Source organism: Hibiscus syriacus, unplaced genomic scaffold (genome assembly GCF_006381635.1).
Source record: "Hibiscus syriacus cultivar Baekdansim isolate YM2019G1 unplaced genomic scaffold, ASM638163v2 tig00002237_pilon, whole genome shotgun sequence".
Lineage (NCBI taxonomy): Eukaryota > Viridiplantae > Streptophyta > Magnoliopsida > Malvales > Malvaceae > Hibiscus > Hibiscus syriacus.
This window is the reverse complement of record NW_024061918.1, coordinates 10,141,363-10,164,254: the sequence shown is the minus strand read 5'-3', so window position 1 is coordinate 10,164,254 and position 22,892 is coordinate 10,141,363. Positions and strand designations below refer to the sequence as shown.

General features: G+C 33.8%; 1 protein-coding gene and 1 pseudogene across 3 annotated transcripts; one reads left to right on the top strand and one right to left on the bottom strand.

Moving 5' to 3' along the window:
* The first annotated feature begins 127 nt into the window (after window positions 1-127).
* On the top strand, window positions 128-22,519 carry LOC120142880 (transmembrane protein 120 homolog). 3 transcript variants are annotated; one of them, XM_039157363.1, is made up of 11 exons: window positions 128-149; window positions 18,608-18,840; window positions 18,970-19,048; window positions 19,155-19,249; window positions 19,511-19,615; window positions 19,700-19,779; window positions 21,064-21,154; window positions 21,228-21,335; window positions 21,477-21,563; window positions 22,221-22,289; window positions 22,364-22,519. In XM_039157363.1, the coding sequence occupies exons 2-11, from the start codon at window positions 18,610-18,612 to the stop codon at window positions 22,493-22,495; spliced, it is 1,077 nt and encodes a 358-aa protein (XP_039013294.1). In that variant the 5' UTR covers window positions 128-149; window positions 18,608-18,609; the 3' UTR covers window positions 22,496-22,519. The 3 variants fall into 3 exon arrangements, with proteins under 3 accessions (XP_039013294.1, XP_039013289.1, XP_039013300.1); XM_039157358.1 differs by lacking the exon at window positions 128-149 and having other exon boundaries at window positions 18,548-18,840; XM_039157369.1 differs by lacking the exon at window positions 128-149 and having other exon boundaries at window positions 18,548-18,840; window positions 22,425-22,448.
* LOC120142902 lies at window positions 15,347-15,804 on the bottom strand (annotated as a pseudogene).
* Window positions 22,520-22,892: the final 373 nt, after the last annotated feature.

The following is a 22,892-nucleotide window of genomic DNA, read 5'->3' as shown; positions in this document are numbered from 1 at the left end:
AATGTTACTGCAAAAATTATTAATATTTACCGCATATCTACCGGATATCTACTTTGGTTGCACCCGATAACTTTGTATCAGTTATTTGGTGTCACCATCTAAACAAAAAAATAACAACTACATTATTTATTGTCATTTTCAAAATATTTAAATAAATATTTTAAAATATCAAAACTTTAAATATAGAAATTTACCTTGCGACGAGAGAAAACTCCAAAGGAGTGGATGTAATAGGTGAAAAAATCGGGAGATAATACCACTCCCATGATTGGAGCAAAACTAAACAACCCGCTACATCCACTTTTTTCCCCTCTAACCACTATGGTCTCCTTACAAAGTTCACGATACAAAAAAGCCAAAATTGTAGAACCCCAACTATATTGGTGACATACAAGGAAATCCTCCAATATCGGACGATATTGGGTGTGCACAAATTGCCCGATTTATCCGGTAACAAGATCCCTCCAATCAACGTGTAAGATATGCTTGGGATGCATATTTCACCTCTTGCTCCGTTGATTGTTCATATACTCTAAATTCTCTTTCCAACCACGTCATATGTTTTCACATCCCATCAATGACATCGGCTGGAGCCTCCTTTCCCAATAAATTATAAATAACTACATCTTGCGCATAATTGTTGTGAAGCACCAATGACATACCATTAACCGGAACACCAAGTTGATGCATGACATCTTCCAATGTTATTGTCACTTCACCAGAATGAAAATGAAACATATGTGTTTAGGGCCTCCAACGCTTAATCAACGCCGATATCAGTGTCGACATCACCTTCCACGAAGAAACGTGTCTGGATATAATCTGAATTGCTGAAGATACATCACAATCCGCTGATGTGGCTCTTCATTCGTTATTCCTCGATGACGAATGTCTCATTCTTCTTGCTATAATTTGAAAATAAATTAATTAATAAAATTATATAAATAATTATTATTAATAACATAATATTTCAAAAGTGAAGTAAAATAAAACAAATTAAATTTACCATAGTCAACTCAGTCAACAAAATATGAACATCATCAAGACGTAATATTTCTTCTCTTGAGGTCATTTCAACACAAAATCTTCAACAAATTTTTTTTTACTCTCAATAGAATGTTTGATTTCAAGTGAAAATTCATTCCAACCCAAACCTCTATTTATACTACTCTATCCAACGGTTATAAACGACTAGTTTTTTTTAAAATTAAAAATAGTCATTGGAACTCGTCACACCGGCGTGACGAGTTTCGTTGAATTTAAGAAAATGCTTGTTCGCCAACGATCACCCTAATAGTCAAAAACTTCAAATTTTGACTCGTTGGAACTCATCACACCAGCGTGACGAGTTTGGTGTCCATTAAAATAATATTTATTTTTTCGATGTTTCTTAAAATTCCAAAAAAAATATTTTTTATGTCCCTCAAAATATATTAAATATATTCAACCCCAGGGACCCACTTCCCACGGCCCATTAAAAAATTATATCCTATGGAACTCGTCATGCCGCCATGACGAGTTCCATCTCCATTGTAGCGTTTGTTGTAGATCCCAAAATAAAAACAAATATGGCCTATTGGGCTAAATAATCGGGCCGCTTGGATTATTTCACTAAATCTGCCAGAGTAAACTACATGTTTCACAACATAACTTTATTTTCCCCTCTTATTTTACTCATTAATTTTTTTTAATTTACTCATTAAATTGTATAGATTAAATATTTTTAGTCGCTCAACTATTTCTTCTCTAATAGTTGAATGATGTAGAATAATTTAATATTATACATGATAAATTATATTAATATTAAATAAAAAATATTAATATTTAATGTGGAATAGGATTTTAAAATGAAATGTAAAATAAAATTAAAATTATAAAATCCTAATCTCAACTCCCAAACTATCAAAGTCGTTGTCAAATAAAAAAAAAATCTACTTTTTTTTAAAGTGAATTTCTAGGATAATAGAAACATATGTAGAAGTGAAATATGTCAACCACGATTCCATTCAACATGGGAGTCCAATTACTTTAGAGAATAGGCTGAATCGAACTGATCTTATAAGAAGATAATTAATGGCAAGAATTCTAGTTTTGGTGAACCATTGTTAAAATGTGGTGCCTTGAAAATGATGAAGGTTGATCCTCTTAATTTCAATAATGATTTGATTGGGAAAGATAAAAGAATCCGAAAGAATGTTAAAGGGACAAAATGAAAAGAAGAATGTCATACCACATCCTGTTGTTAAAACTAAAAGGTAATACTACTTTTTCGAAATCGAAAATTGGGGAGGGCAATAGGGACGATGAGGGTTTGAAGAAGAAGATTATGTGAGTTTTGGGAAGGGGATGGTGAGAGTGGAGGTAAGGACTTGGGAGAGGAAAAAGATAAGGTCTTGAAAAGGGTAGAGAAAGATGAGGTTTTTGTTCATTAACTTCTGACGATCGATGATGACCAGATAGACAGCTAATGTGGTGATCAAATTTTAAATTGGTTCGGATAGAAAACGAAAGAAAAATAAAAGAAGAATAACAAAGAAAAGAATGAAATTTTTTTTATAAAGAATCAAGACAATGTCTGATATGATCTCGATTATGTGTTCCGGGTCATATATTAGTGTGCCCGATCGTGATTCTAGTAAGAACTTCGTAGTACTTTGATTGAAGACTGAAAATGCACAAACAACATTATAAGAAGGGAAATATATATATGTGTATATAAAAGTAATGGAAATGATACAATGAAGTTGAAGTGGATTGTAAATGAAAGAAGTGTGGTAGTGATAGTGGTTGAATGGATGTAACGAAAATAGTGAAGGATGTTTGTGGTTGGCGAGGAAAATGATAGTAATTTCAAGGATGTATTGTGACCCTCTAACTATATATGAGTCAGGAACCAACAATATAATAAATTGGAAAGGTAAAAGTGGTAGGATATGGAACGTGACCCACTAGCTATAGATGAGCTAGGAATCAACGCTATAACAAAAGGGAATGGATGAAGACTACAAGACTATCTTAAAGCCGATAAAGTTCTACAAGAGAACAAGAATGAAAGCAACCTCTCAAATATGTTTTATATATTCAAATGTGTCTATAAATGATCCCAAAAGTGCCTATTTATAGTATTTCTAAGCAGCATATGAAAAGACTCAAAAGATGAAAACATTCTCATCAATTTAGCAATAAAATGCACTTGAATGCTTTGTATTCTTATCTTCAAGGTTGGTTGAATATTCTAGATTATTTTGAGGGATTAATCTAGACAATTTGAAGCTGAATTTGGCCTTAATATCATCCAAGGGGTGGAAGACTCTTGCTATTCCATGCTGAAAATTGTCTTAATAAGTGAATTAAATCAGCCTTCATTGCATTATCCCTTGAAGAATATGAACATCCCTTGAATTTAGATGATAACGATCAGCTTTGAATGCCTTGAATGTGTGAATTAAGAGTCATTCAATGGCTTGTCACTTGGCTGAAGTTGAAAAGACTCTTCATTGGCTCAAACTCATTCAAATCATCCATGCATAAAATTTCCGTATCAAAATTCCAGCCTGCACTGTCTTCAATAAATCGATCATATCTCAAGCTCCCGATATCGGATTGAGGTGATTCAAAAGGTGTTGGAAAGCTAAGAGACATAGGAATAATTACCAATTGATTTTTGGAACCAAACACGTCTTTATCACATCCAGAATTGGAAGACATTCTGACTGACATTCTTGCATATGATGAAACCTTTCAACTTCTCTCATGTACCTAAACTCAAATGTGGACTTTATTAAATCTTTAATTGAAAACATGCAAGAAACAATTAATAGTTAGTTTAATAAATGAGATAGTTTGATGAATGAACTAGTTTAATTAATGAACTAACTTTATTCAATGTACTTGTAATCTTGAATGAACTAGTTTGATGAATGAACTAGTTTAATGGATGAACTAGTTTAATGGATGAACTACTTAGTTAAATGAAGTGCATAGCTAAATGAACTACATGTTTAAATGCAATGAATGATTTAATTATCATTACACTTATTAAAATAAATAAATGTTATGCAAACTTTTAAATTCTCATGCAAATTCATGCACAAGCATAATCATGCAAATGAATGATAAAATATAGTGCATAAATGAGGAAGTAGATGATGAAGTAAGGTAGAACTCCCTTTGAATCAGCCTTGGTGAGCTTCAATGATGTGATCAAATCAAAAAGAAAATTAGGGCTGGTTAGGATCACATCATCCCCTCCCTCTTTAAAGCAATTTGTCCCTAAATCGACACTTGCTACAAAAGGAAACAATATCGACTTCCTTTTAGTTGGGAACTTCTTCATTCTTGTTTTGCACAAACACCATTCTTTGGAATTAAGTTTTTCTTGCTTGTGCACTTCACTTCCACGTTGTTCATCCAAATAGGTACATGTTCATTGCACTCCTTTTTATTCCTTTGAATCATCATGAGGATGGGTGGAGAGTCTTGACCATAGAACTCCTTCAAGTAGATAGGTTACACCATCTCCTTTAATATTTGTTCCCTTCCATATGATGGCTCTTGAGTAGGTGGACGATGATTGCTTTATACTATTGAATTGACTGATTTTGGGCAGAATATATACTTGTAGAGTGACCTTGTTTTTGTTGGGACAATCTTGCCCCAAATGAAAATGGAACTTTTCCTCATAGGTAGGTAAGGTAACTCCACACACATGAATTATTTTGCTGCAAAATAAACCAAAATTAGCAAATGAAAAGTAATTAATAGAATGAATGGAAATAGCAAACCATGGAGGGTAATTCATGGGCATTGGTCGCTGAATTTTCTTCAAGCTTGGCATTGCTCTTGGAATGTCAACGAACACAACTATTGGGACTTAAAGTGACATATTATCTAGAACTTCAAATAACTTAACTCTTGCAATATCAAGGAACTCGTCTTGTGAGTATCCAAAAGTGATGTTTATTAGTGATTCAAATGACACATCCTTTAGTTCTCCAAAAGTCATGATTCTTGAATTATCTCCTTGAAAAGATATGTCTCTTAGATTGTCCTGCAAGACAAAAGAAAGAATAGAAGAAGAAGAGTCGTTAGGTAAAATTTATTCTCCACTTTCCTTTTCTTTTCTACACTTATTTTCAACCCCAACGTTTCTTACATCCACTCTCTCATTTTCATTCATTTTATTTTCCCTCTATTTTTATTCCATGCAAGTGTCCCTTTTTTATTCGTTAATTGGTGCAGTAACTAATCTCAAGAACATCTCTTGAACCATCTTCTCCTTTTCCTTTGGGTACACAACAAGCATGCTCATCATTGATGTTGCAAATGGTCGTTAATTGACCTGTTGAGGAATATCCTTCAATGGAAGATTCTATGTTTCTTTCCTCTTTGAAGTTGGATTCTTCCTCGGATGTAAACACATTTCCACCTTTGCTTGCACTAGGAACAATTCCAACACCGGTGGTACAAATTAAAGGAAGATCATACTTACTTGTCTCCAAAAATATATTATCTCTCGAATCTACAACAGTTGCAACTTTGCTCTCATCTTGGCTTGGGTTAAATTGTTCAATCGCCTCTACATTGATTTCTTCTCTTGGTTTACAATTGGCGATGACTTTATAAATGCCTTTAGGCTTTGTAGCACTCCGATTTGGACATTGACTATGTATTTGCCCTTTTCCCAAGCAATGATAGCATCTAAAATCTGGATGGAAGTTACATTTAGTTGGAGTAGTATTCTCTTTTGACATGTACTCCTTCGATTGAGAAACTACATCATATTTTCTTGGTCTTTGACTCGAGTTAGGGATGAAACCCGGAAGGTGCTTTACAACATTTCTTTCTCTTGAAATGGTTTTCATTTATTCCCTCCACAATCTCGATAACTCACGAACCATTGTTTGCGTTTGTAATTAAGGTACATCGTCACTTGAAACTTGAGAATTGTCTCCCAAATGATGATACATAATTAGTAATAAAAAGAAATAACCTCATAGAATAAAAGAAAAACCTCACCAAACACTCCAAGAAAAATCACTCCCACTCATGTTTCACTCGGTATGGCTTTTACCCTTGATGTTCACTCTTGCATTTTACCACTCGTGCTTTAATTTCAAGTCCCTTTGGGAACTTCCTCAAGCCTTATAAATGTCTAGTGGACTTCAGCTGAATTAATTATGGCTTGGTAGCAAGGATAGTGAAAAGAAATTGGCTACAAGGAAAAGAGATGGCAAGTAAATGTATGAAATTCAATAATGGAATATAAAGATGAAGTAAATATTTTTTAAAGATGAATAGAATTACTCCCTCCCTATTTAATTTTTTTTTTTGGATCAACAAAATCAAAAACAATATAAGCTCAACTTAAAAGAGTTCCACAACTTTTGTCTGTTTAAATTACCATCAAAATCCACTACAGAACTGTTGTACAACAATGGAAAAGTGCAAAACAAGCATGAATCGAAATCGAAAATTGTTAAAAAAGAAACTCCTGTTAAAAGTGAGAAGTGTTAGAGTAAGGGGGAGTAATTTCAAACTTGATTTCAAAATCATAAAATTACTAAAATGTTTTGTTATATAAAAAAAAGGGGAGCTTGTTGAAAACATTTTGATATTTCGATATAACAAATAAAGTTAAATGAATTTTAAGATTTTCCAAAAAGATTTTCTAAGTATATTCGATATAATTATTCAAATATCAAAATATTACTCCAAATCTTTCAAATGTCATTTTTAATCCTTAATCAAGTGTAAAATTAAGTTTTAATCTTAAAATATTTTCAAAATAATTTTACAAAATATTTCGAACCATTTTAAAGCCAAAAATTCCAGATTGCTCAGAGGGAACCGATTCCCCCTTGAGTCGATTCGGGAAGAGTTACATCGATAATCAAAGTTATCAATGGCCTCCACTTCAAACTTCGACTTCGATCTCGATTCGATGCCCGTCAACAAGCCTCCTTTCTTCAATGGGGCTAACTATGCATATTGAAAAAATAGGATGATGTACTTCATTCAAGCAAGTGACATGGGAGCATGGAATGTTGTAGAAGACGGATATATAAAGCCTCTTACTCATCCAAGAATGTGGAGTGAAGGAGAGACAAGATTGTTCCAGCTCAACTCTAAAGCCATTCATATCATATTTTGTGCTCTTGGACCAGATGAATACGAAAGAGTTTCATCTTGTACAACCGCTAAAGAAATATGGGACAAGCTTCAAGTCACTCATGAAGGTACCGATGAGGTAAAAAAATCTAAAATTAGTATTCTAACGCATAGCTATGAAAATTTCAGGATGAAACCAAATGAAGATATCAAAGCTATGACGGATAGATTCTCAACGATTGTCAATGGTCTCAAATCATATGGAGATATCATTTCAAATGAAAAGCTTGTGAGGAAGTTAATTTACTCCCTTCCAAAATCATGGCAATCAAAGAAGATGACAATTATCGAGTCTAAGGACCTAACATCCTTAACTCTTGAAGAACTAATCGGTTGACTCCTCACTCATGAAATGATGCTTGAAGATGAGGTGGACCTCGATAAGATTGACGAGACACCAAAGGAGAAGGAGAAGAAGAAAAATATTGGAGTTGCTCTCAAATCCACAAAAGATGAGAGTGATTCGAATAAAGATGACGATGACGAGGAAATGGCATTGTTTACCAAACGGTTCAGAAAAATGATGAGACCTTACCGAGGAAGAAAATTCAAACGAAATAAAGGCCTAAAAAATGAACCAAAAGATAAGGACCCGATCATTTGCTATGAATGCAAAAAGTCGGGGCATGTCAAATATGATTGCCCACAATTAAAGAGAAAGGGTCAATCAAAAAATAAGCACAAGGCTCATGTGGCTACATGGAGCGATGAAGAAGGTTCCGATGAAGAGGAACAAAAAGTAGCAAACTTGTGCTTGATAGCATTCGGGGAAGATTCTAAGGTAACCTCTAACTCATCTGATTTTGATGATTTATCCTATGATAAGCTATTAGAGGAATATAATGGGTTGGTTTCGGATTATGAGAAATTGTTTTTAAAATATAAAAATGACGTTTTAAAATTAAAAAATGAAAATAAACTCATATCCAAAACCAACAAAGATCTTGAAAGTAAAATCAAAGATTTGCAAATCAAACTAGAAGAGTTTGAAAAGAAAAATTTGGATTTGCAAAATTTACTTTCAAAGGTCAATGATGATCATCAAAAGAAAATTGATGATCTTAAAACTTCTTTTGATAAAGTTGGAACAAAACATTTTGAAAAAGGAGAAAATTCAAAATCCAACTTTGTTAGAAAAGGTTTTAAAAACTACAATCATAGAGGTCCCCAAAGAACCTCTAATGGAAAAATCGTTAGAAGTATGTAGGTTCCTAAAGAACTCATTACTACTAAAGATAAAGATATCCTACAAAAATGGATACCTAAGGGGACTAGGATTTTGAAAACTAATGAATATGGACCCAAAAGAATTTGGGTACCAAAAATAAAAAATTAATCTATGTTTGTAGGGAAAGGAGCATTGCTACAAGGCATGGGAAACAAATTCAAATTCATGGTACCTTGATAGTGGATGCTCGAGACACATGACCGAGGAAAAAAACCGGTTCATAGAGCTTAACGCCAAAAATGGAAGAGAAGTGACGTTTGGTGATAATTCAAAAGGTCACATTGAAGGTATAGGTACAATAGGTAATACCTCTTCCATACAAATTAAAAATGTTTTATATGTGAATGGATTAAAGCATAATCTTTTGAGTATTAGTCAATTTTGTAATAAAGGATTCAATGTCATGTTTGAAACTAATGGTTGTAAAGTTATTGACATTGCATCTAATCGGATTATGCTTGTTGGTCATAGAATAGGAAACATTTACATGGTGCATTTAGATTCTATTAATGTGACTAATTTATGCCTAGTTGAAAAAGATGAGCATGATAGTTGGTTATGGCATAGGAGACTAGGACATGCTAGCATGAGTGTTTTGCAACGGTTAATTCAAGGAGACTTAGTAAGAGGGCTGCCTAATCTAAAATTTGATAATGATAAAATATGTGATGCTTATGCTAAAGGAAAACAAAAGCGAGTTTCTTTTAAATCCATTAATGATGTGTCAACTAGTAGAGTATTACAATTGATCCACTTAGATCTTTCTGGGCCATCTAGAACTACTAGCTTGGGTGGAAAACAATATGCATTTGTCTTGGTAGATGACTATTCTAGATACACTTGGGTTCTATTCTTAAGTACTAAAGATGAAGCATTAGAAAAATTCATCACGTTTTAAAAAATAATCCAAAATAAAAAAGGTTACTCTATAACTAGTGTTAGGAGTGATCATGGAACTGAATTTGAAAATCTTGGATTTACTGAGTTTTGTAATTCTAATGGTATTAGCCATAATTTTTCAGCACCTAGAACCCCTCAACAAAATGGAGTTGTTGAGAGGAAAAATCGAACTTTAAAAGAAATGGCTAGAACCATGCTTTGTGAAAACAATTTGCCAAAGTATTTTTGGGCAGAAGCCACAAATATCGCTTGTTATGTTATTAATCGAGCAATGATTAGGCCTATTTTAAAGGAAACTCCATATGAACTTTTCAAAAATAAAAAGCCTAACATTAGTTATTTTTATCCTTTTGGATGTAAGTGTTTTGTTTTAAACAACGGTAAAGATAATCTTGGCAAATTTGATGCTAAAAGTGATGAAAGAATTTTTCTGGGTTATTCCTTAAATTCTAAAGCTTATCGAGTATTTAATAAAAGAACTTTGGTTGTAGAAGAGTCTATACATGTTGTTTTCGATGATAATCTCCTTCTGAGGAAGGATCCTTTTTTGAATGATGCTGTAAGTATTATAAATACAAATGACATTAGACATGACGTTGGAGAACCATCATCAAAGGAAGAAACGAAAGATGAAGAAACTTATGCTCCTCTCGAGAATCCAACCATTGAAGAAAGGGAAGTATCTTATTCAAGAGAGTACAACTATGTCAAGGATGGTGAGATTATAGGTGATCCATCCAAAGGGGTAACAACTCGATCTTCTCTTAGAAATATTTGTAATTATGTTGCATTTATCTCATGCATAGAGCCTAAGAATATTAAAGAAGCATTAAATGATGAACATTGGATTATGGCTATGCAAGAAGAGTTAAATCAATTTGAGAGAAGTAAAGTTTGGACACTAGTTGAAAGGCCTAGTAATAAATATACTGTAGGTACTAGATGAGTATTTAGAAATAAGCTTGATGAGAGTGGTAATATAGTGAGAAACAAGGCTAGACTTGTTGCTCAAGGGTATACTCAAGAAGAGGGCATAGACTATGATGAAACATATACTCCCATAGCTAGGATGGAAGCAATTAGAATGTTATTAGCATTTGCATGTTTTCATGAATTTAAATTATATCAAATGGATGTTAAAAGTACATTTTTAAATGGTTTTATTAAAGAAAAAGTGTATGTGAAACAACCTCCAGGTTTTGAAGATTCAAAATTTTTGGATCATGTTTTTAAATTGACAAAAGCATTTTATGGTTTAAAATAGGCTCCTAGAGCTTGGTATGAAAGATTGTCAAACTTTTTAATTGAAAAAGGTTTTTCAAAAGGGAAGGTTGACACTACATTGTTTTTAAAGCATAAAGGTAAAGATTTATTAGTAGTTCAAATTTATGTTGATGATATAATATTTGGTTCTACTAATGATGTTCTTTGCCAAGAATTTTCTAAGCTAATGCAAAGTGAATTTGAGATGAGCATGATGGGGGAGCTCTAATTTTTCTTGGGACTCCAAATCAAGCAAAGAAAAGATGACATCTTCATCAATCAAGATAAATATGTCAAAGATATGCTCAAGAAGTTTGGACTGGAAAATGGGAAACCTCATGACACTCCAATGAGCTCATCAACAAAGCCTGACTTAGTTGAAGGAGGTAAATGTGTGGATGTTAAATTATATAGGCCAATGATTGGTTCTTTGCTCTATCTAACTGCAAGTAGACCATACATTATGTTTAGTGTTTGCTTATGTGCTAGATTTCAATCATGTCCTAAGGAATCACATTTACTAGTTGTTAAGAGAATCTTTAGATACCTTAAGGACACTCCTAGTTTAGGACTTTGGTATCCTAGAGACTCTAGCTTTAGCTTGCATGCCTTTTCTGATGCGGATTATGGAGGATGCAAATTAGATAGGAAAAGCACCTCCGGTACTTGCTAATTCCTTGGAAATATGTTGATTTCTTGGTTTTCAAAGAAACAAAATTGTGTTGCATTATCTATCACTGAAAACGAATACATTTCAGCTGGTAGTTGTTGTGCACAAGTTTTATGGATGAAACAACAACTTTTTGATTATGGAATTGAAGTAGGTACCATTCTTATCAAGTGTGATAATACTAGTGCTATTTGTCTCACTAAAAATCCCATCCAACACTCTAGAACTAAGCACATTGAAATAAGACATCACTTCATTAGAGACCATGTCACTAAGGAAGATGTAGTTCTAGAATTTGTTGATACTTTGCATCAATTAGAGGATATCTTTACAAAGCCTTTAGACAAGGAATGTTTTTGGACACTTAGGAGAGAATTAGGTTTAACTAACCTATCTTCACTTAGTGCTTAAAATAATTTTAGCACTTTTAAGAATAAATGGAAAATGCATATAATAGTAATTTTTTGATTGCATTCATTGCTTTTAGTTACGGGGAGTTTATGATTTTTGGTGAAGATTAACTTTATGTTCAAATAATTTTTAATGATAAATTTGATTGATTGAACATGATTAATTTTCAAAATATGAGTTGCCAATACCACTAGAGAAAATTAACTTAGCATTTTGAGTGTTTAAAAATCAGATTTTAGCATTTTAGTGTAGAGGGAATCGATACTCCCTTGAAGGGGAACCGATTCCCCCTTTGAAGGGGAACCGATTCCCCCTGTAGGGGAATCGATACCCCCCTGGGGTTCTGGTTTTTAACACGGGCTGAACACCCAAAAAACTCAAAACCCTCTCTTCTTCTCTTCACGTCGTTTCTCCTCTATACACTCACCCTATCTCCATATTTCATCAAAACATCATTTTTAATCGAAATTCTCTTTAAATATCATCTCCTAAACCTGTTGGAATCATAAAAAACGTGCAAACTTCATCTAATCTCACTCAAATCTGAAATTCTTCAAGGTATTTTTCTAAAACCTCTATTTAATCAATTTTTGATTTTAGAACTAGTTTTAATTAGTTATAGGTTGAACTTTAGATCGGGCATTGATTGTTTAGTGATTATAAAGTAGATTTTACAACTAATTTCATCAAAAACACAAGAATTTTCCAAAATTCTTTGAAATTTCGAAATAAAAAAAATTGTTTTTCAAATTATTATGTTTTGATCGAATTATGTTGTTGTTATGAAAACTATACATATATTGATTTTCAAAACCTTATTTTTCAATAAGTTTTTCAAAAACTTTTCCCATAAGGATTGGTATAGAGAACCTTGAAATATTGAGGACTCAATTGAGTTTTGGGATTGATTATTTTGCATACATATGTTTTTAAAATTGCAGGTTATCTTTCCACTCCGATTATCTTAAATCATGTCTCATAAACGTTCTAGGGCCTCCTCTAGTCGTTCTATCCAACCTCCAAACTCACCTCCAAATCCTCCACCTATCCCACAAATTCCTATTCCTAATCCCGATGATCCAAACATGACCATTCACAATTCTTGTTTCAATGAACCCGGTCATAAACAAAATCTCTACTATAGGTTTTGTCAATACTTTGAGTCCTACAAAATCCGGGAAGAACGTATCCCATCTCTTCAAGCCATGCCAGACATCAATTTTCATCATCTTCCTACTCTTCATGAGTGGAAATTTGACAAACTCTTTGAGCTTGAACCAATTGTCTACCATCAACTTGTTCGTATCTTCTACTCTAATGCCGTTTGCATTAAAAACCGAGAGAAAACCTTAACCGTAGGAATCCGTTCCTATCTTCTAGGACGATTCTTTCATCTTGACTCAGAATCCATTGCCAAAGCATTAGGATTAGATAATGAAGGGTTAGACAATGAAAAACTTACGGTAGGATCTCAGTATAAGCGAAGGGATAATGCAAGTGTTCTAGACCTTCATGACCATTTTCTTCACCTAATGATCTCTTGGTGGTTTCGACCATCCGGGGGCCGTTACTCTACTCTTCACGCCTTAGATCTATTTTGGCTTCATTGTGTCCAAAATAATCACAAAATTAACCTTCCACAGATTATTTTTGCTGAACTTGTCAAAACCGTAAATCTTATTCCCAATAAGAAATTGTGTTCTTCTTTAGTTTACGGTTGTATTCTTAGTAATCTTTTTAAAAAGGCTGGGCTTAGAGTTGGTCTTGATGCTTCCTTTCCCCTCAAAAACCAATTCAATTTATTCTCTTTAACTAAATCGGGATGGAAGATCAATGAAGAAACTGGTCTTTGGGTTCGTACCAGTGAGCAACCTCTTGAAGTTGACGACTCCGATGATGAACCAGAACAACACGAGGAACAAGCACGAGCAGAGGAACAAGCATAACCAAAGGATCAAATGCCTCCATACTTTCAATCCTTTATGGAGACATTCGATTTTCGATATGCTTCCATGGATTCTCGCTTCACTTCCATAGAATCTCATTTATCCACAATGGGAGCTCAACAATTGGAAATTCTCCGGGAGATGCGCACAAACAACGCTTCTATGAATGAACGCATTGATGCACTCTCACATGAGACAGTCGCTATGCGAGCTCATTTTCTTTCTCCCGATATTCCTACGGATGCTTGATTTTGTGTTATGCTTTAGTACTTTGAACTTAAAGCTTATTATTTCAACATTTTGAATGTTTTTGGATTGTTTTTACTTTAGTTTTTGGATATTTGAACTAATTTGATGAATTATGGATGTTTGAACTTATATTTCTATATATTTGGTTTGGTTAAATTTATTCATTATTGTATCATTTACATCAATTAGATATATGACCAATTTTGCCATGTCACATTGTTTATGAATATTGATTATGAAGCTAATAGCTAATGTTTCTCTTGATTGTGTTCTTAGCAGCTTAAGCTATATCTATTATAATCAATTGGATAAGTACTTTTCAAAACCTTGTTTAAAATTCTTTTAAAAATTCTTTTTGATTTAACAAAAAGGGGGAGAAATGTTAAAAGTGAGAAGTGTTAGAGTAAGGGGGAGTAATTTCAAACTTGATTTCAAAATCTTAAAATTACTAAAATGTTTTGTTATATCAAAAAGGGGGAGATTGCTGAAAACATTTTGATATTTCGATATAAAAAATTAAGTTAAATGAATTTTAAGATTTTCCAAAAAGTTTTTCTAAGTATATTCGATATAATTATTTGAATATCAAAATATTACTCCAAATCTTTCAAATGTCATTTTTAATCCTTACTCAAGTGTAAAATTAAGTTTTAATCTTAAAATATTTTCAAAACAATTTTACAAAATATTTCGAACCATTTCAAAGCCAAAAATTCCAGATTACTCAGAGGGAACCGATTCCCCCTGAATGGTTTGGCTCCGAGAAAAACAGAATGCTTGGAGGGAACCGATTCCCCCCTGATCAACGGTCGAAATATTTAAATTTTACACTTAGGGAACCGATTCCCCATGAGGGGGTACCGATTCCCCCCACGCTCCAAGCTATTTTATTAATTATTTCTCATCCCCAAACGGCTCCAAAACATCCCCAACGACTATATACGACTTCAAACACATTCCAAGCTATAAATACAAGCTAAGGACACTTGAAGAAGCAAGAGAACAAATATCCAAGCAATCAAACACAACAGAAGAGTTTTTCATTCTTATTTCATCTTTCTCTTGTAAATATTTTGTTCTTGTGAGCTCAATCTTGTAAACACCTACCTTAAAGAGGTTTTTTTGTTTACATATTTTATCCTTTTGTAAAAGGGAAAGGTTCTAGCTTATCTCATGTAAAATCTAGGGAAAATGTTCTAGTTTAGCCCGAAAAAAATAGGGAGTTGTAAGGTTACTCTTTGCCCTTAAAAGAAAGAACAAATTAGTGAATTTGTTGGAAAATCCTTGGTGAGGAGTTAAGGTAGTGGATGTAGACTTTGGTTGAGAAATTTGAACCACTATAAATCGCTGTGCAATTCTCTATCTTTCAATCTCCTTACTCCCTAAACACAAAACCGTTCCGACCCCTCTTTGCAAATCGTTCTGGTTATCGATTCGAGCTTCCGAAAATCCTAACAACTCTGAGCATACCACGATAGTGGCAATGAGTAAAATGTATGAAGCAAGGAATCACAACCTTATTCCACATCTACCACCCTTTCTACGAGTACTGTTAGTGAGAATAAGGGTAACATCCGTCTGATTTTCATGCCTGAATGAGCAAGGGCTCTAAGTGCATACTATGCACCAGGACCAGGTGTCTTGGACTTGTTCCCTTCGATTGCTTTTAGCTTTATATGAAGACCAGTAATACCTAACTCCTTGTAGCGTTGAGAAACATCTTGGGCTGCAAGCATGGAAACATAAAGGGAAGACTCGTCTCTATCAACTTTCACCTTCATACCACCGATGATGCGAACCATGGTTTCCCTTCTATTCAAATTATTCACATAGATAAATCTGTCATTAAACGAAGCGAAAATGTGAGCCACTCCAAAAACATACTCGCCCTTTCAAACATCAGGTCCGAGGGTAGTATTCTCCTCCTTGGGCTCCCTAAACTTTCTCCTTGACATGGCTTATATGAGAGAAATAATGAGCTTAATATGTTGATTTTGGCCTCTGACGACTATAAGCTTGAGTGTGCCCGATCGTGATTCTAGTAAGAACTTCGTAGTACTTTGATTGAAGACTGAAAATGCACAAAAATATTATAAGAAGGGATATATATATATATATATATATATGAAAGTAATTAAAATGATAGAATGAAGTTGATGTGCATTGTAAATGAAAGAAATGTGGTGGTGATAGTGGTCGAATGGATGTAACGAAAATGATGAAGGATGTTTGTGGCTAGCGAGGAAAATGATAGTATTTTAAAGGATGAATTGTGACCCTCTAACTATATATGAGTTATGAATCAACAATATAATAAAGTGGAAAGGTAGAAGTGGTAGGGTATGGAACGTGACCCACTAGCTATAGATGAGCTAGGAACCAAAGCTATAACAAAAGGGAACGGATGAAGACTACAAGACTATCTTGAAGCCGATAAAGTTCTATAAGAGAAAAAGAATGAAAACAACCTCTCTAAGATGTTTTATATATTCAAATGTGTGTCTAAAAATAATCCCAAAAGTGCCTATTTATAGTATTTCTAATCAGCATATCAAAAGACTCAAAAGATGAAAACGTTCTCATCAATTTAGCAATAAAATGCACTTGAATACTTTGTCTTCTTATCTTCAAGGTTGGCTGAATATTCTAGATCATTTTGGGGGGATGAATCTAGAAAATTTGAAGCTAAATTTGACCTTAATTTCATCCAAGTGGTGGAATACTCTTGCTATTCCATGTTGAAAATTGTCTTAATAAGTAAATTAAATAAGCCTTCACTGCATACTCCCTTAAAGAATATGAACAACCCTTGAATTTAGATGATAACAATCAGCTTTGAATGCCTTTAATGTGTGAATAAGAGTCATTCAATGGCTTGTCACTTGGCTGAAGTTGAAAAGGCTCTCCCTTGGCTCAAACTCATCCAAATAATCCATGCATAAAATTCCCGTAACAAAATTCCAGCCTGCAATGTCTTCAATAAATTGATCATATCTCAAGCTCCTGATATTAGATTGAGGTGATTCAAAAGGAGTTACAAAGCTAAGAGATAGAGGAATAATGCCCAATTATTTTTGGAACCAAACACGTCTGCATTACATCTAGAATTGGAAGACATTCTGACTGACATTCTTGCATCTGATGAAACCGTTCAACTTCTCTCATGCACCTAGACACAAAGGTGAACTTTATTCAATCTTCAATTGAAAACATTCATGAAACAATTAAGAGTTATGTTAATAAATGAACTAGTTTGATGAATGGACTAGTTTAATTAATGCATTAAATTTATTCAATGAACTTGTAATCTTGAATGAACTAGTTTGATGAATGAAGTAGTTTGATGAATGAAGTAGTTTGATGAATGAAGTAGTTTGATGAATGAACTAGTTTAATGAATGAACTACTTAGTTAAATGAAGTGCATAGCTAAATGAACAACATGTTTAAATGCAATGAATGCTTTAATGATCAGCACACTTATTAAAAGAAATGAATGTTATTCAAACTTTTAAAGTCTCATGCAAATTCATGCTCAAGCATAATCATGCAAATGAATGATAAAATATAGTGCATAAATAAGGAAGTAGAGGATGAAGTAATGTAGAACTCCATTTGAATCAGCCTTGGTGAACTTTAATGATGTGATCAAATCAAAAGGAAAATTAGGGCTAGTTAGGATCACATCATCCCCTCCCTCTTTAAAATGATTTGTCCCTAAATTGACACTTGCTACAAAATGAAACAATCTCGACTTCCTTTTAGCTGGGAACTTCTTCATTCTTGTTCTCTTGTAGAACTTTATCAGCTTCAAGATAGTCTTGCAGTCTTCATCCATTCCCTTTTGTTATAGCGTTGATTCCTAGCTCATCTATAACTAGTGGGTCACGTTACATATCATACCACTTCTACCTTTCCACCTTATTAAATTGTTGCTTCCTAACTCATATATAGTTAGAGGGTCACAATCCATCCTTTGAATTACTATCATTCTCCACTCCAACCACAAACATCTTTCACCATTTTCGTTACATCCATTCAACCATTATCACCACCACACTTCTTTCATTTACAATCCACTTCAACTTCAACTTCATTCTATCATTTCCATTACTTTTATATACATATTTCCCTTCTTGTAACATTGTTTGTGCATTTTCAATCTTCAATCAAAGAACTGTGAAGTTCTTACTAGAATCACGATCATACACACTCATATATGAATCAGAACACAAATCGAGTTCATATCAATGTCGTTCTGAACAAAATTTAATTTTTTGTAAGAATATAAAACAAAATAATTTGGTGTAAATTGTCATGTATAACACATTTAGAAATTTAATATGCGAGTTATCAAAAAATTGAATCTATAAAGTTTTTTGAGTAAATTGAAAAAAAAAATTAAAAGTACACTAAGTAAAATAAGAGATAAAACAAAATTCAACTACCAAACATGTAATTTACTCATAAAAAAGCCCACTGAAACTAAAGCCTCTCCCTCTCCCTCTCCCTCTCCCTCTCCCTCTCCCTCTCCCTCTCCTAGCATACCATACAAGTTTATTGAATAAATTGAAAAAAAATTAAAAATATAGTGAGCAAAATAGAATAAAAAGTAAAGTTCAACTATCAAATGTGTAATTTACTCATAAAAATAACCCAGCGAAACAAAAGCCTTTCCTTTTTCCTTTCCCTTTCATTGCATACAATACAAATAAGCATCCGAAGATCCTTCCTTCCCGTTCTCAATAATCTGGAAAAAACAAGATGAATAACATGGAGAAGGTGGAGGAATCGGCGAATAAAGTGGAAGAAGAAGTAGAGAGGGTGTTGGAGCAGGCCAGAGAGTTGCGAGAATCTGGCGCTGCTCTTATATCCATGATTTCCAACGAAGAACAATCTATTCGCCTCAAAGCTAATTCTCTCCAATCCTCTATTCTCCGCCTCCGTTCCTCTATTACTTCCCTTCTGTCTCAAAAGCTTTTTGATCCCAAACTCGCCGAAAAGGTAAACTCCCCCTACCTTGGATGCCCCTTTTCCTTTTCTTCGAAAATTTCTCCTTTAATTTTCCCTGTATTGAATCAACACGAAAGTATTGACCCAAATTGAAAAACTGAAATTTGGATCTGAAAACAGCTTGAAGAGGATTTACACACAGCTAGAAGTATTATAACCGATGGAGCTGCCGCTGGTTTTCTTCCTGCTAAACCTCAGGGTATAATAATTTCTTATCTCGTTTAAAAAAAATTAGTAATTTATTTTTTCTGATATTAGAGAGATGTTAATTGATTTTTAATCAAATGGTTATTGGAGAATGGCAGGTAGATTTTTGAGGATGTTCTTGGGACCAATCAATGTGCGTGCAGCTCGCAAAGAGATCCAATTGAAAGTTAAGGAGGAATATAACAGCTACAGAGTAAGCCTCACTTCCCTATAACCCATCTTTTGTTCTTTTTAAAAATCCTATTCTTTTATAATTACAATCCATTTTCCACTTATAGGAATTAAACCCAATGTGCACATATAGCCTCGTTTTTGCATTTCAGTTAGTAATAGAAGATTTTAGAATTCATGATTTATTTTTGAATTAGTTTTTTTTCTCCCCTTCAGGAAAAGAGGAGATAGTTAAAAGCTAACTATCTATACTTACTAAGTACTATCTCTCTCTCTTCAATAGGATAAGACTGCCTTCCTGTTTCTTCTTTTTCCATTACTTCTTCTTATTTTAAGATCTTGGATATGGGAAGGATGCTTGCCTGCATTTCCAGTTCAGTTGTATGAGGTATTCTATGATTTTTCCTTTGGGTTTTTGTTAAAGATTCAATTCATTTGTTACTGATTTAAAGCTGAGTATGTTCTCTGTCAGGCATGGTTGTTATTCCTTTACACTGGTTTGGCTTTGCGAGAGAACATATTGCGAGCAAATGGAAGTGATATTCGTCCATGGTAATTGCAAGCCATCTTTTTTTCTTTGTTTTTGTCAAATGCGTCCTGCAGTCTAGCCTGTTTACCTTCTAGTTTTGTTTTCTACAAATGGGACTTTGTGATGAAAAATGAAATTGTTGCGTTCAGTATTTTCAAGATTATAGTAACTTGAGATGTGTTTTTGTGTTAACATAAATGGTGACTTCCGGACAATATCATATTGGAAAATAGGCTCGTTATCTTAGCAATCAGATGTCCCCTCTACTGTTTGATACTCTTGTAAGGGTCACTATATGCTTTTAAAGTAGGCTTTCCTTGTCTGTAGTCTATGCCTAGAAAGGCGTGGTGTTCAAAAGACTTTAGAAAATTATTTCCCTTGTTATGGTGTATGTTTACGCTCTAATGTTGATCATAGTAGGTTGGGGAACATGTACAGTTGTTTAGGACTACCTGATGAGATGTTTTCACTATACAGAGTGCTTACTTGTGTGTAAATATGTGGGTTGGTTGAGAAGTAGACGTTAGGAAGACACTTGGGAAAATTGTACACCAAAAGATTGTCAAACTGGAAAAATAGGATTCAGGAGGAGGAAGGTCATCAATATGATTTTCTATATCATCATAACGATGAGGCTGTTGTTCATTAACTCCTGAAGGGTGGAGTGCATCCTCTTAACTGTTTATGTGAGAACAGTGAAAGAGAATGGTGTGCTTTATCTTTTTCAGTTTCTCCTTTAGTTACATTATCAGGACTGATTTTATGTTTTGGTTGTGACCTTTTTCTTGTGCTCTAGATGGTTTATCTATTTTATCCTGTGATCAAATGTTTAGATCTTTCATTAGGTATATGGTTGTAGGCCTAATGCTAATAGTTTGACGCCCGTCGCGGTATCTTATTTTTAACTTCTTGATTTCTTATCTTAATGCAAGATTTGCATGAAAACAAGTACAGATTGACTTGCTTATGGTTATGTATGTGCATTTTGCTTGGTATATAGCCCTTCTTATTTGTTTGGTGCATCAGTTGCCATGAAACATCTAGAATCTTATGGAATTTTCGTTCTGATTAGTATGTTTTGATGATTTTGTTGAACTCATTAGTGAGACCAATTTTTTTATGAAATTACGTTTGGAAATATTTAATGCTCCCAACGGTGGGAGGAGTATTTTTGTTGATGGTGTCAATTAATATAAATTCTAAAACTTCATATGTTCATCCTCAGTGTGTCTGGTTTGTGTTTGTGCATGACATTTTCTTGGTTGGTCTTTTAATTTGATTGATGACTGAATGATATACTTCCTCAGGTGGATATACCATCACTACTGTGCTATGGCTACGGCCCTTGTTAGTCTCACTTGGGAGATTAAAAGACAGCCTAATTGTACTCAAAAGCAGGTCACTGTTCTACCATTGGGCACTAATTATATTTTCCACGTCACCTTATTGATAAAGTGTTAAACCTATTCAGCGAGGTGTGGTACTTTTCCTTCAATGGGCTATGATGCAAGGAGTTGCCATGCTTCTACAAAATCGATATCAGCGCCAGAGACTATACACTCGTATTGCACTTGGAAAGGTGTTATTTCTGTTTACGAATAAAAAAATTGTTTCCTCTGTTCAACATTAACTATTTTTGCATACTAGCTATAACATTGGTTTTGAATCCTATTTTGTTTCTTTTCATGTTAGGAAACCTTTGGTTTGTTATTATTTTCAGGCTAAAAGAATGGATGTTGTTTGGGGAGAAACAGCTGGTGTAGACGGCCAATTGTGGATTTTATGTCCAATACTTTTCCTTATGCAGGTAATTGAAGCTAGCTTTTATCTGATCGCTGAGAATGTATAGATGGACCTTGTCCATTTCATGTTGTTCTTTACCACACACTAAAAAGGTCTGAAACCTTCAATTCAATCTCACAAAATTGAAGTGTGATATTGTCTGAATAGATGGGTCTTGTCCGTTTTTTGAAGTTTTTGTCTTTGCCTTTGCATGCTACTTGTAACCTATTAGTTTCAACTTCTTTGCATAGATTTGAAATGGTATGTTTTAGCCTTTTAGGTATTATGTAAATTGGAACCTAACCCCAATCACTTCTCTGAATGTTGTGCGTCGTGCTTCTTTAGGATTGAACTCTGTTATGTTATTTTACATTTCTTAAAGTTAACTGCTTGGGTGAAGAATGAACCAAGATCTTGCGGAATATCTCGATCACTGGTTCCAAGCATGAAATAGTCTACACCATGTGCTGGTTTTCTAATCGTATGCATTTTTGCACTTTCTCCTGCTTAGCTTAGGCATGAAGGATACTATCCATTTTTCTTTTTACTCCCAGGTTCCAAGTGTGTAGTTTTGTTGTTAGAGCGTGTCGTTATTATCGAAAATAAACGAGTTATCGTTCTGCACACAAATAATTCAAACTGACCATACCATATTCTTGTATGCTTGTGAACATGATTGTAGGGTTTTGAGGCATATGTCGGGCTACTATTGCTCAAGACCGCCTTTGTCGGTGTTGTTTCTGAATGGCAGGTAGGTTTTCTTTCACTTCTCTCAGTGTCTATTTCCATTTATTTATGCAATTATAAAAAGGATCATTTTGACAGGTAATATTTTGTGGGATCGTATTGGTATTCATGGCTGTTGGGAACTTTGTAAACACTGTAGAGACACTGATGGCAAAGTCAAGGTTTAAGGCAAAGATGAAAAGCAGTAAGAGCAAGCAGGAGTTAAATTAGAGTGAGTGTTGTTTTTTTAGGTTTAATTATACTCTCATACATACCTTTGTATTCAAAGTCACTTGACATATGTACCCTCAACTTTTTATGGTTAAATTTTAGATTTAGACTGATCCATAATCCATATTAGTTGTTGCAAGGCTTAAATGAAAAATTACCCTCCAAATTTTATATTTTTATTAGATATTTATTTTTGGGTAAATTACAAATTTGGTCACTAAACTTTCATATGATTCCTATCTGATTCACCGTACTTTCAAAATTTTCAATTTTTTCACTCAACTTTATAGATTGAGGTCTTTTTTTATCTTTTTGTCACTTAGCTGTTAAACTTCTCAAGCCGTTATGATGTGGCTTAGAGAAATCATATTTTTAATCGTTAAAACCACAAATGCTA